Source organism: Metopolophium dirhodum, chromosome 1 (assembly GCF_019925205.1).
Source record: "Metopolophium dirhodum isolate CAU chromosome 1, ASM1992520v1, whole genome shotgun sequence".
Lineage (NCBI taxonomy): Eukaryota > Metazoa > Arthropoda > Insecta > Hemiptera > Aphididae > Metopolophium > Metopolophium dirhodum.
In genome coordinates this window covers 65,034,892-65,046,130 of record NC_083560.1, presented here as the reverse complement: position 1 = coordinate 65,046,130, position 11,239 = coordinate 65,034,892, and the positions used below count along the sequence as shown (strand labels likewise).

The 11,239-nt window shown below is 29.8% G+C and overlaps 1 protein-coding gene across 1 annotated transcript; it reads right to left on the bottom strand.

The window, feature by feature from the left end:
- Positions 1-5,183: 5,183 nt before the first annotated feature.
- Positions 5,184-7,798, bottom strand: LOC132934047 (myosin-10-like). The gene is made up of 2 exons (XM_061000329.1): positions 7,388-7,798; positions 5,184-6,107 (listed from the first exon to the last, which is right to left on the bottom strand). The coding sequence occupies exons 1-2, from the start codon at positions 7,796-7,798 to the stop codon at positions 5,184-5,186; spliced, it is 1,335 nt and encodes a 444-aa protein (XP_060856312.1).
- Positions 7,799-11,239: the final 3,441 nt, after the last annotated feature.

Genomic DNA, 11,239 nt, shown 5'->3' with positions numbered 1-11,239 from the left:
CCTACCAATTTATTTACCACTTGCCAAGTCAAAAAATATAAGTTAACTAAAATGTTTAAAATAGGACATAGGGGGCAATAGAGAAATAAAATAAAATATAAACTAAGATTTTGTGATTTCCGGAAAACTGGTAAATATAGTCATGAATTACGATATTCGTTAATAAATAATTTATACGCTCGGGAAGTTAGTTAGCAAATATTACTGTATAGATATTGACTATTAATTATAGGTACTATTACTTACTAACAATTAGTATTTGGTATTTTGGTTACGACTCACGACTGTCAATACGTTGTTCAGTTTTGTTGAAACCATGTCTATATTATATATTGCTATTGGCTATATTTGGATTTATATTATATACTAATAAAGTAATCTATATATTATGTATATTATACACTTATACATTATACATTATTAGGCGATTTGGTTTAATCAGAATCAATTAATGATTTTATTGAATTTTATTTTCAAGAAAATAATTATTGAATTTACCTACCTATGATTGATTGTAAAATTGTTCCTGTTAATTTATTATCATTGTTAAACAACTAAATACAGTCCAAAAAATGTATTTAACTACTGTTTTTCTGTTATTTTCCTACACACATTTTATTTCTTAATAAACACAATTTGCCGGGTTCAAGGCAAATAAAAAAAAAACAAAAAACACAATTATATTATTTACATTTTAGATTTCGAACGAAGCGATGAATGTATTGATTTTATAATTTTTTTTTAAAAATCTTTTCTTTATTTTTGTGTCTGGCATCATGGTTTGGGGCAGTAAAATGCTTCGATTTTCTTCAAGAGTATCTTGTTCGATGGGAAAGTGAATCAAATTGGTACATTTGGGAGGAAACTTTTAAAATTCTCAATAGTTTTTAAAAGCGCGGGAAAAACAACATAAAAATTAAGGAAAAAACGGGAAATTTTACACAATATCAGTTTTCAACAAAATCGATTTTGGTTTTTGGTGCAACATGAAATTTTCACCGGTTGTTTTTATCTGCATTTTGTATACACGATAAAATTTTAAAAATATTTTGATTAGTTTTGAACTGTTTAGGAACATTTTCAGTTTCCAATTTTATTAGTATTTTTTTCTATGGATGTCTATAAAACTTTATTTGATGAGTAAAAAAGCTTGAAAATTTAATACAAGGCTCCCGTCAATACCTAAACAGCTCCCGTCTATTGTTTATTATTCCCAAACGGCTCCCGTCAAAAAAGGTTTTACAAACAGGTAAATTACCAAAAGGCTCCCGTCGAAAAAAGTGCACGGCTATCAAACCGATAGACGATAAAGTGGACAAAGTGTTCGACTATATTTTTGAAAATTATATGATGTCAGATAGTCGTTTTCCTCTTGAAATGTGGGCTGAATGTTCATCCTCCCTTTCTTTGACCACAAATGGCTGTGAATCGTTCCACAGCAGATTCAACAATGAATTCAATTCTGCTCATCCTAATATTTTTAAGGTTATTGACATACTAACCGAAATACAATCCGAAACACAAATTAAAGCTCGAAGTGGTGTAAATACACCAAAACCAACAAAAAAACAGGAGCTCATTGAAAACATTATCCGAGAATTTTCATCAAATAAAATAACTACCATAGATTATATAAAAAAATTGTGCATCAAAAATTTACCTATTCTATAACTTTTTTATATTTTTATACATACATTTTTTTTATATTTTTATTTATACATTTTTGTCTATTTTTCAAAACTTTTTTACATTTAATTCACAGAATATAATTTTTATAATTTAACCTTAAAAAACAACAACACATTCTTAACCACACCTCTTTAGAGACAGTCCTAAGTCTGTATGAAGTGGGAAGGAATTTGTGTTGTAAAAAACAGGATTACTACCCGGATTTTACTTGTTAGTAAAACTTTTTTCGAAGGAGCTGTTTGGGTATTGACCTGTTCGTAAAACCATTTTTGACAGGAGTCGTTTGGGAATTTACCTTTTTGAAAACGGGAGCCGTTTAGAAAAATCGGGAGCCGAATGGGCTATGCCCAAGGTTCCTACTATTATGTTATAATGATATTTAAAAAATATTAAAAATCCCTAGTTACAGTTTTTATTTATAACCATTTAAAGTTCAAATCTTAACAAAATACGGGAAAATCACGAAAATTAGCAAATTATTTTGAGAATTCATAAAAATTTTACTTTTTAAACCTAAGATTTAAAATGTCCATGAGCTTATCAAAAAAAAAAATGTCTACAAGAAAGTTCAATTAAATTTTTATGAGCGTTTTAAATTCATATTTTTACAACATTTGATATTCACTCGATTTTTCATGTAACGATTTTCTTATTTTGTTGTAATTAAAAAACATAAGAACTGTAGATATTTGAAAATTTTACTGAATATTTATATTAGCATTTTCTATACACGACAAAATTTTGAAAATAATTTGACTTTTTTTGAGCTGTTTAACGGACATTGTCAGTTTTCAATTTGTTTTTTTTTTTCTATAAATATCAATAAAATTGTATTTGTTGTGTAAAAAAGCGTGAAAATGTAATGAAAAGCTCCTGATATATTGCTATAATAGCAGTTGAAAAATATTAAAAATACATATGAACATTTTTTTTTTATAAGCATTTAAAGTTCAAATTTTCACAAAATGTATCAAATTTAAAATTTAATAATTATTTTGTAGTTAAAAATTTATAAAATGTTTAACTTTTATAGCTAAGGATTGAAAATTTAAAACAAAGCTCCACGTAAATAGGTTATATATAAAACTTTATTCACAATAATATCATCAAATATATTTGGTAATATTATAGGTTGACTGACCGTTTTCGAATCGTTTTTCTTATACAATGATATTATATCAGGAACTCAAATTTGACACCATCCATTACAGTGATGTCCTCAAGCAAATCAAATAATATTTTTATGAGCGTTTGAAGTTCATATTTTTACAATATTGGATATTCACTCGATTTCTCTTGTAGTAATTTTGCTATTTTGTAGTTATTCAAAAACGAATAACTGTAGACACATGAACATTTTACTGAATGCTTATTTTTCATTTTCTATGAACCATAAAATTTTGAAAATATTTTGGCTCTTTTTGAGATGTTTACGGACATTGTCAGTTTTCATTTTTTTTGGTTTTTTTTCTATAAATACTAATAAAATTTTATTTGTTGGGTAAAAAGCGTGAAAAATTAATGCAAGGCTCCTGGTATATTGCTACAATAGCAGTTGAAAAATTTTAAAAATACATAAGCATAGTTTTTTTTATAGGCATTTACAGTTGGAATTTTGGCAAAATTTATCAAATTTAAAATGTAATAATTATTTGTAGTTAAAAATGTATAAAATGTTCAAATTTTATAGCTTTATAATCATATTGAAAATTAATATGTCAAGTATAGTATGTCAATTAATTATTATTATTAAGCAAATTAAATTAGGGTATAGTTATATTAATCTCATATGTAATAATCAATCTAATCAATAAGTTTCAATAAATATTTCAAGGAAACTTTTAATAATAAAAATAAAACCATTACATAAGCCAAGGGGGGGGGGGGGGTCCGGTAGATGTGTTTTGTTATCTGTGACATCCGAAAATGATCCAGATTTATTGAATAGATTTATCATGGATTATAAAGATTTTTTTGTTTACATTAAGAGAATAATATCGTAAAACATGAAAGCCATGTTGGTGGAGCACCGCATAATTCATTTGGTCGTTTGTCCAGCAAGTCCTTGAAGAGGACTATGTGACTTAGAGATAATTTTGTAAAATAGAAAATACAGACAAGATAAGACAAAATATATATTAAAAGAAATTGAACGTTTTAATACATATGATAGATGGGGGGGGGGGGGGGGTGGGCTTGAAATAATATTATAATATTTGAGTTAGCTCATTGTTGAAATACACAAGGTTTAAGGTTATTGTATATATACGCGTATATATCCCTTCGCAACCAAATATTCTATGATAAAAACAAAAATGGCAGCGTAAAGGGAGCCAATAATAATCAAGGATATTGTATGCGTGGGATTTTGAAATTGTTAGCTTTTGTCAGCGTATTTTTGATGATGAGAAAAATTTATATTTGTAATTTTATATTTAATAATTGCTATGCACCCATTTTGTTTCTGATTGTAAAAGTCCGAGTCTATATGCAATAACATGTATATTTCAACCAAGAGTTAGTTTCTAAAATTACAATAAAACTAGTTATTTTAAAGGCTTCCGAAAACCGAACGAAGACCCAACAGGAACCAAACAGTCTGCTATATTTCAAATTATGATACAAACATGATCGTATACAATATAGTATACACAGATTAACACATTTTTTTATAATAACAATAAAGTACAAACTCATATGCAGAGGCATAACCTAACCATATTTGTGATAAGATACTGAACGGACTATGTTACTGAACATGATAATAAAGAAAGGAAAAACAGGATATCTGGCAGGGTTACATGGTATTTACATTTTTTATAATATATTAATACTGTCTAAAGTATCAAGTCTTGTTTTTGTGGTCTCTGAGGATATTACGAGTAATACCATTTGTCTCTGTTAATCTTATACCCTATCAGGGACACTTCTCACTTTTTGAAAAACACTGTACATTTATGGTACTTCCATATAAATTTACTTGCAAAACAGCTGAACAACCTAAGAATATAACTTAATAAACATTTTTTTTTAAAGGTTTAAACCGCTTGGAAACATGCGGGTTACCTGCGGGTATTAAATTCATCGAAGGGTTGCTGAGTAGCAATATTAGTGTAGTCTCGCTAGTCTGCTTAAGGATCCTCGACGTTCAACTCAAACAAACTGCTCCTTTTTACGTCCCTCATGTTACAACCTAATTAATTAGCTAACGAGCCACTGAGACGATTAATGTCAAACGCTAATGTGAATATAAATTTAAAATTTTGAAACATAAATTCTTTTTTTGTTTTTTCCCATTGTTAATTTCGTATTTAATCAAATGTAATTACAAATTATACACACCTAAAAAGGATCCAGTCCACGAAAAATAAATAAATAACAAGCAAATAATAACACACTGCGATAGATTTGAAATTTGTTTCAGTTTATTTTGTGGTTGCATGAGCGTATAAACATAACACATTGGATTTGCAGTCAGTCGTCGTCGTCGTCGGTCAGGGGTACATAGGGTTGCAGGGTTTGACCTTGATGTTGTTTAGGTCACTGTACAGTCTCTTAAGCACGTCAATGAAGGACGGTTCGTTGGGGACGCAGCAGATCATGTCCTGCCGGTTGACTGCGTCTTCGGACGGATAGCAGTCGGCAGTGCTCGGGCAAACTCCACCACAACCGCCGGTCGCACCACTGCCACAGCCACCACCACATGCCTCGCGCATGCGGCACAGCTGTCGCTCCAAGTCGGCGATCTTCTTCTTCTTGCACCGCACGTCGTCGGCAAGCGTGCACCGTTCCCGCTCCAGGCGTTCGCACTTTTCGTCCTTTGCCCGGTTGAGCGACTCGGATTTCTGGCGAAGATCGTCCACCAGGCACTCGTTGGTCCGCACCTGACCCTTGAGCGACTCGATTTTAGCAGTCACCAACCCGTTGTTGCGGCGCGCTTCGGTCAGCTCGTCTTTGGCCTTGCACAACTTTTCCGACTCCACGCAGTTCTTCTGCCTGAGGTCACGCGCGGCCGCTTCCGCTTCGCACTTTTCGCGGGCCATCGTCTCCCGCAATTCGGCTATCGCTGCCTCCAGCTTGTTCGTGTTTGCCCTCAGCTCGGAAACCGTCCGGATGGCCGTATCCAGCTCAGCCTTGGCGACTCGCAAATCTCGTTCCTTGTCTTCCAGCTTTTCCGCCAGTATGGCCCGCTCTCGCTTCAGACACTCTTCAGTCTTCTTCAACCGACACTTGACGTCCGTCACATCGGCCTTCGACCGTTCCAGCGCACACTTGGCAGCATTGCACGCCGCGCACAAGCGTTTGCACTCGGCCTCGCTCGCCGCCAGCAATTTCTTAACGTTTTCGCATTCTTCTTCCTTCGTCTTGAGCGTTTTCTTAAGGCTACTTATATTACATTTCATTTCGTCGACACGGGTCTAAAACGAAAATCAAAATCAATGTACTTAATTGTTATTATATCACCGTGGGATAGGTGATTTTTCACATTTTTTTTATGTGTTTTTGGGTTGGGTACAAATATTTTTATTTTCTAACCGATTTTGCGTAACTCTTTGGTTATCAGTTTATCACCATAAAAACGAATAAAATGTAAAAATGTCATAATTACTACTATAGGTATATAATATAATATACAATTAATGGTTACTTATTAATACATATGTATGATTCATAAATGATGTTCGAAGTGGAAAATATTGAAAAACGTTTGTCATTTGGTATTGTTTTATTCGTGTATTATCCGACTGCGAAACGCGTATAACGCGAATTGCGATCGTTTGACGTGCAAACCACGAGATTAAAGTTGTGTTATCGAAATAGATTTATATTTAAAATTTATCAAGTTTAGCATCTAGTCATATGAGATTTTAAAGCTCTTTTATTTTCTGTTGTATGGCACGTCATTTAACGTAATGAAGTGTGCAGAGTGAAAAAGAAAGCACATAGAAAGATTTAAAGTGTATTTGAATTTCCCAAATACTATTTATAATGTTACCCCATAGCAATACATTACTACCGGGTTGAACGATAAAAGATATTCGGGAAAAGTATAACATTTTTATTTTTAAACAAAGGTTTAGTTTCTGTCGAATAATGTTGTTACATTAGTTTTAATTATATATCGTCACAAGACACAGACATAACGTCGTATATCATATAATATTATTTATATTCTTGTTGCGTTTGATGTATAAAGTCCCATTTAAAATTAAAACTTGGTTTTAAGTTTATTCTTTGAACAATCGAAATTACATTACATTTCAAACAATATTTCATGTTAAATGTACATTAATTACCTTGATATTCTCATCATTATATGGATTATTAATTAATATTTTATCATAGTTAAATGGATTTATACTTTTAAATATTATAAAAAACAGTTATGCACGTATATGAAATGCGAATTTTTTTATTCGCATACTGACTTTGGGTTAGTCGAGCTTAGCGTATCTACTAGTTTACAGTTATATTTTTAAGTAAGACTACCTATACGTTAATGTTGTTGTTATATTTGGATAATATGACAAAGTGCGTTACTATTATCGGTGTATACTATACATGTGTCTATGTATTTTATCACTATTTCGCCAAATTATTATAATATTTACAACTAACATTAAAATATCGGTACATTTTCACTATAATATTATATAGAATCGTATGCACTAATGAAAGAGCTAATAATTAAACTTACTTGAGCGCTGCACAATTCATTTTGGATATTGATTTTACACAATTCCAATTTCTCAATTTCCGCAGTTAGTGCTTGTTCTTTCCGGTGTAATTTGTTTAGCTTCTCAGCGATACAGTCATTGGCGTTATGCAGTCTAGTGTTTTCCGATCGCAACATGCATTCTTGCACTTCAGCTTCTTTTATCTTTTGTTTCTGTTTGCTGATAATATTGAACACATCATTGTTGGATTGTTTCACTTTACAGTCAACATCCTCTATCCACTGTTGTAAATTGTGCAATCGGCATTTTAAATCATCTTTCTTCGAAATATCTTTGTCATATGTGACCAACTTTTCCTGAAGTATGCATATTTGACTATTTTGACAAGCCAATTTGTCTTTTAAATCTTGTGTTTTTTGATCTCGTGACATCTGAAAACATAAAAAACATTACACACAATTATATTTTACTCAAAAGTTTAATAAACTCATTTACTTACATTAAATTAATTTGATAGAAATGTTTAAAAAAAATGTTCTTTTCGTTTAAAGTAAGTTGTATATTTATAAAACTAATTTCCAATGTTGTTTATAGCAATAATTACACAGTATACCAGCCAGTATACCTATTATAATATAGGTGAAATTAAAACAGCTGACGAATTCGCTCTCTGCTATGTAGTAGGTTTTGACTTTTCGAGTGTACTTCGTCATTAAGTAAGTAATGTAATGAGTGAGTTAAATTTGAATTCAATGACCCAACCATTGTTTACGAAAAACGATTTTGACCGAAAAAGCTTTTATTTCTAATGATATCTTATGGTATATTTATTAATTATATTACCACGAGACATCTATTTTTATTAGTAGTTATACGATCGGCTGAAGCAGTGGCGTACGCAGGATTATTCAATGAGGTGGGGAGGGCTTGAAAATTAATAAATACAATTTTTTTTCTCTAGTTTAATAATTTTAGTTGTTTAAGTAGGGTGTTTTAAAGAGTTTGGAAAACTTCACAACTTTTCTAGTAGAAAAAATGTTCTGATCATCAACTTTGATGGAGACTTTCAGTAAAAAATTGGATCTGGTTGGTACATTCTAAAAAAATCGAAAAAAAATATGAAAATTTGTTAATATTTTAATATTATTGTCAAACAATTTTATTGGTAACCTTAGTTGGACCGTCTTCACTTAGATTGGTTTGAAATAATTTTAGTTTTTTTTTTGAAATCGTTGATAAAAACTATTTGATTGATAAAAAAGCTTGGAAACTTAATACAAAGGTCCTCATAAGTTTTTATTATAGCTTTTTAAAAATATTAATGACGCACATAGAAACAATAATTTTTTATAAGCATTTAAAGTTTAAATTTTGTAAAACCACAATTAATTTGTTGTTAAAAATGTATAAAATGTTCAATTTTTAAAGCTAAGTCCTTACAAGGGAAGTTTAGATGTTTAATCTCCCCAACATTGTCCTTCCCCCAATAAATGTATTATTTATATTATTTATTTACAAAAACTGTTAAAAACTTATTTAATTTTACCACTCTCCTTAGTTCTGGCTACGCCACTAAGTCTTGAACATTTAATATACCTCTCATATACCTATGTGCCCACCTAGTTAATACTGTTATGAAAAATTACTGTTAATGTTAGGAAAATAAGTATCTATGCAAATACAATGTTGTCAATAGGTTCGTAGTATAAATATCATTAAATGAATCTAATTATTTCGAAAATTCCAGTCTTGGTCAGTTGTAGTCTGTAGCTGTATTATAGAAAATAATATTATATGTCAAAGCTAAAAGTTTCAGTTTCAAGTTCATAACATGTTTGATATTTTTTTGAAACATAACAAAAACAATTTTATTCATTATTTTTCATTTAAATATTGAGATTGAATATTGTTCAGATTTCAACCTAAAAACCATATAAAACATATTGTGCCTATGTATTTTATATATTTTTAAATTTTCGCATGAACAATTTATGAGGAACCTGGTTTTCAAGGTATAAAAAGAAATTTGATAAAAAGTACCTAAATATATATGAAAAAAAAATAATTAAATTTAAAATTCCCATATATAATATCTTAAAATTGTTTAACTGTTGTAAGAACGACATGTTTTACATTTTAAGCTTTTTGATGTGAATACTCCGTAGACGACGGCGGACGACCTTCTTACTCTTTGTCAAATCCTCAAGTTATTGACGCTCGTTGACACTTGACAACCGTTGCTGACGTAAATGCATGTTTAGCCATATTTTTTTTGTATAATAATATAGGCTCTCTACTGCCATATATATAGGTAATAATAATATATATATGGACATATAGGTACCATGTAATTAAGTTTGATCGAAGTGGTTACATATATTTAAAGTGTGGTATCATAACAAACCGTGATAAGTGAAACCACAATACAGACATTAGTACATTATTTTATTATTAATAATAAATTAAAAACATTGACAAAATAATAGGTGGGTAATTACTTATTATTAATATTTAAACCATTATTAAAAAGACATCACAATAATATCGTATTGTAAAAATAACACAATTTTCTTCACTGCATAGTGCATACAGTCATACAGAATCTAAACACCGATATATTATCGAAAACATTTTCCTATTATTCCATCACGTATGTCAAGCGTGTTAAACTTAAATAATATCATGGTCAATAATATATTTAAGTAAGTACACTCTGGTAGTAAAAAAGTGTTATACTACAATTTTGATATTTTTGATTTTTAAATTTATTATTGCAATCATGTAAGTATCATTATTATGTTTCTTTATACTAACATTATTTTACTTTTCCCTTTCATATCGTGTAATATGTTTTGTCTGAGGTTTTAAAATAGTTCATATTTACCTACCATCTTGATAAGTTGTGTTCAAAATGTTTCATGCAGTTTCAAGAGATAAATCCATTATCGGTGTTTAGCGTAGGTAACTACTTTATTTTACACAATTCAACTAATCTAAACGGATTTTATTCGAAAACAATATGAATAATATGATACGATGAGCATAATAAATCATTTGAAATATCCGTTTGCAACAAGTGAATAGTGTACGAACGATTTGTATCACTCCAAGTGAAAATTAATAAAGTGATACCTACCGTTTTATACTGAGTAATTAATGATAAACCGTTTTTCCCCTAAAAACCTAATCAATTCGTAAAAACGTCTTTCGCCACTAATCAAATATAAATGGTACCTGTATATATAATATATTATGTAAAGTTTTAATAAAAATATAAAATACTATATTTCGTATAATATTATATTTGTAATAAACTAATATAATTCCCAAAAATAATGTTTCAAACAATTATCAATCGCGTTAACAACGATAAAAAATGATATGGTATCCGATGGTGGTATATTTTACGGCTATATCACAATATAAGCGCCAAAATCAGTAGAACATAAGTGTTAATATAAAACTATACCAATGTCCTAGTATGTCAAACGCACCAAACTATAAAAAAAGAATTGTATAATTTATATGAAAATTAATGTTTTACACTAGTGTCTACTATTATGGTCGATGGTTGAATTTTTAATTATATTTTATATGTTTCAAAATATTTTAAATCGTCAATAATCAATACTAAGTAAAATCAAAATTGTGATAATAAAATGATGTAGATACTAGGTATCTATTTATAGTTGCTATTATAAATAAAAATAAATTAACATCTATATATATATATCTATATCTATATTTATACTACTATGTACAATGAAGTTGGTTTTTTTTGTTCGGGATAAATTCCGAAACTACTGAACCGATTTGGCTGATTCTTTTTTAGTTGTGTTCGTAATTGTCAGGACAAGGTTCTTATGAAAGAA

Excerpts from the sequence above, each read along its gene's own strand:
- LOC132934047 (XM_061000329.1), bottom strand. The coding sequence starts at position 7,798 with ATGTCACGAGATCAAAAAACACAAGATTTAAAAGACAAATTGGCTTGT. Across the intron at positions 6,108-7,387 it reads ATGAATTGTGCAGCGCTCAA|ACCCGTGTCGACGAAATGAA; the intron begins GTAAGTTTAATT and ends TTTTCGTTTTAG.